Here is a 3,895-nt window from a genome sequence, read left to right as displayed (position 1 = left end):
TTGGCATTGCAATCAACTATGGTTAAAATAAATAGGCATCCCAAGATGTACTTAGGTATTTCAAAGGAGTTGATGTGGTTCATTGAGGAGGTCAAAAAACAAACTGCCTTAAAAGAAATAAATATACATATCACTTTGATGAAAATCAAAACCGGACGTACATTTATTCAACTTGCAGATGACTTTGGACTAAGTGAAAGTTCAGTAAGCAAGATATTCAAAGAAGGAGTAGTTTTGATGGGTCCCTTATTAAAAAAACTAATTGTATGGCCTTCTAGTGAGTCAATAAAAGCTCAACTTCCTCTACCATTTAGAGCGCGGTTTGGAAGTGTAGAGAGCATTATTGACTGCTTTGAAATAGAAATTCATAAACCTGTAGATCCTGTTAAACAAGCACTGACATGGTCAGAATATAAAAAGGCAAATACTTTAAAGTATTTGATTTCTTGTACGCCAGATGGAATAATAAACTTTATTTCAAAATGATTTGGTGGCCGTACCACAGATCAATGTGTTTTAGAAAACAGTGGCTATTTAGAAGTTTTAAAACCTGGAGTAGTTGTGATGGCGGACCGGGGGTTTAAAAACATTGAGAAACTACTCCTTGAAAAAAATTGTACCTTAGTGCGTCCGCCCAGTGTTTCCAGCGATGCTAAGCTGTCAAAGGAGGAAGTGATGGCCACAAAAAGAATTGCTAGCTTAAGAATACATATTGAACGTGTCATTCGCCGAGTGAGGGAGTTTAACTTTTTAAGGCCACATTCTTGTTTACATTCTAAGTTAATTCCCTTAACTGACCATGTTGTAAACATAGCTTGTGGATTAGTAAATTTACAAGATCCTTTAATAAAAGGATAATCATTAGTTTTGTTACACATTACTGTGATATTACCTAAATTTATATAAACATGTGTCTTGTTGTAGTGGATAGCACTGTGTCTTTTGTACACGTAATGTTATATTTGATAGATTATGTAGTTTTTATGCTAAATAAATATTATTAATTTTTTTCTTTTTCTAGTTATTCAAATAGAATAATTTAATTTTCAAAAATGATTTTTTTATTTGCAGCAAGGAAGTGGTTCTAATGTTTCCAGGTTAGCCAATTTACTACTACAATATAATTTTATTTTGTATTATTAAACTAACAACCCCAAACCCTTTAATAGCTTTAATAAAAAAGAAAACAAAATTAAGATCTCTACAAATGTATTTACAAAAATATCAGAAAGAGAAAAATCAGAAATACATACATACTCTAAAGTCAACAAAACTAACCAGCTAATGTTTTTTAAAACTACTAAGTAAAAAGGGAAATACATTCTCTTTCCAAAATGCTTCTGCTGCTTCTATTAAATTTTCAGTGAATTCTTGATCGTAGTCCACATACAACAAACTCACTTTTCCATTAGTTTCAAAAAATGGGTCTGCAACACAAAAGATACCCTTTTGTTTTCCAAAAAGGTGCATTTGCAACTGTATTTGTGCTTTACATTTATTCACAATTTCTCCATTCTTAATGTACAAACACACTGTTTTTTCTTTTGAAGGACACTTTATTTCCAACACATATTGTTCAGAGATTCCATCTGGTGATGCCCCTAGAAGTGGATGTCCTGGTGATATTAGCAAGCCTGTTGCTTTAAAGTTGATGTTTGTCAGTTTCTCAACTGTCTGCAAAACTTTCCTTTCCAATAGTTTTCCTCTTTTCATAGCATTGGTCTGTTTAATTTTAATTCCACCAGTTACAGATTCTATAAGTGAACCAGGGGCTGTTTTGCATTTCGCAAATTCATAGATTTTTGATGCAGTAACTCGAGCATATCTTAAGTCATGCCACAACTTTGAATCTGACTGCTCAGTTGTCATTATGCAGGCTTTTTGACATACATCAATTGACATTTGCGTACTTGCAAAGTTGCAAAATGCATCTGCATCATTATTACCACTTTTCTGTAAAAAAAGTACCACCAATTTATGGATACTAAGTTGCTTTTCAGTTGGTTCTTCTGAGTAGTGTTTGAGCAGCTGCATTTGAGATCCTGTTTCCTTAGCCTTCTGAATAACTGAAGACAAGAACTCATCAGGATTTGATTTTGGATTTACTTTTCCAGCTGAGGCACCAAAATCATCAAGTGTGATGAATTTAATGCTTGATCCAACAGAGGCCAATGTTGATTTTTTCCAGTAACATTTTACTTCTGTTGGTGATGGTTCTTCACTTCGTCTGTGCAGCCACATTAGGAAAGCAATCATATGTTTACAGCCTCCTAATAAACAAAATTAAATTATAAATAAATACTTGATAAAACATTAAGTAAAAATACCGGAAGATGCAGCACAGTCATGACAATCACAGCTAATAACTTTTTCTGCTTGCTCATCCAGAGTGATGGTTTGACTGTAAGATTTCCCTCTTACTTTGTGCTCTGGACATATTTTTCCTTTGACTGTACATATGTTAGCTTCCCGCTTTATTTGCACATACCCTATCGCAGAATCACCATAATTTTGCCTCCCAGCACTAAAACCAATATTGTTATTATTATGTTATTTTACAAAGTGCACCTTTCTACACATAACTGAATTATTTATTTTATTGTATTATTACCTTTCAGCTTTAACCCCACGAATTTCAGCACAGTGAAAAACATCACTTTCTGCAAAAAAATTAGCCACCATAACAGCATCCACTGTAGGTAGATTCCGTGAATCGGCTTTCACAAACCCTAACTCGGTCATGTTTAAAAAAAAATTAAAACAGTTGAACTCAACAGCACTAAACTCTTTCAAATTCAAAACAAAACCAAATTACCAAACACGAGACACAAACCGCAAAACGGCAAGGGCATGTCAAATGTCAGTACTCATTACTGTCAAAAAAATAGTATAATTTTATGTTGCAACGTTGTCGGATTGTCTTCTAATTCTTAATAATTTGTGTTTTGCATAGAATTGTAATATTTACGAGTTTTTCAATTTATGGTAAATAGGTTTATTTCTCTTTTGTACTAAAGGAAAAGACGTAGTTTTATAACTGACATCTCAGATATAAAAACCTCATAATATACCCACCCACACATACTTGTTTGAGTTTCTGTTAACTGCATTTTCTAATAAATATGGCAACATAGCTCAAACCTGAAATTATTTTGAAATTGTACTAACTGTATGCGGTGTGAATAGGCAACGTTTTACGGGTCTGTTACGTCAGGCCCATCATAATTGATTTTGCGCGGGAATAAAGTATGAAAATTTGTAGGATTTTCATTTCAAGATATCTTCACTATAACATAAAAAAGAAAATTAATATTTTGGGGTGGGGTTATTTTAATGACGTACTACTCCCTAAAATACAAAATGTCTATAAATATTTTCTGTGCAAGAACCCTATTGGACATACAGTATCCACTTGAGTCAAACAAACTTCAGTTGTTGCATAGTCCAGGCACAATTCATTTAAATTACATATTGTTACGGTTTGGGCCTACTATGCTCGATCTCCATGAAACCGATGCGCCGCAATATCTGGCCGGGCGCGTGTTAAAGTAGGCCACAGTTAGGAAGCGGCATACCTGGAAGAATCTTTAATGTTCGACGCAAATCGCGAAGCGTTTGCGTCGAACATTCTTTAAAGAACAAAGCGGTTTCAGACGGCGAGAGTAGTGAATTTGGGAACGCGGTAAAGTTTAAATAGTGGAATAATTGTGGAATTATAGTAGTGTTTTTAGTAGCTGAATTAATTATTGTACGGAGTGTTTTGAAGTGTAAATAAATTTATTAATTGTTGAGTTAAATTGACTTTGTGTAAACCCACGGAAAAATCGTAACATTATTTTATTTTCAACCATTTATCAAAATCTCATCAAACTTTTCATAAATCATTCAGTTGAAA

The 3,895-nt window shown here is 33.6% G+C and overlaps 1 protein-coding gene across 1 annotated transcript; it reads right to left on the bottom strand.

Moving 5' to 3' along the window:
• Positions 1–881: 881 nt before the first annotated feature.
• On the bottom strand, positions 882–3,645 carry LOC145738243 (uncharacterized). Its single transcript, XM_081993085.1, has 3 exons — positions 2,612–3,645; positions 2,328–2,524; positions 882–2,270 (listed from the first exon to the last, which is right to left on the bottom strand). Exons 1-3 carry the CDS (start codon positions 2,740–2,742, stop codon positions 1,282–1,284), a joined length of 1,317 nt encoding a protein of 438 aa, XP_081849211.1. The 5' UTR covers positions 2,743–3,645; the 3' UTR covers positions 882–1,281.
• Positions 3,646–3,895: the final 250 nt, after the last annotated feature.

Source organism: Ips typographus, linkage group LG15 (genome assembly GCF_016097725.1).
Source record: "Ips typographus isolate SLU linkage group LG15, UJ_Ityp_2.0, whole genome shotgun sequence".
NCBI lineage: Eukaryota > Metazoa > Arthropoda > Insecta > Coleoptera > Curculionidae > Ips > Ips typographus.
This window is presented reverse-complemented; position numbering and strand designations above follow the sequence as displayed.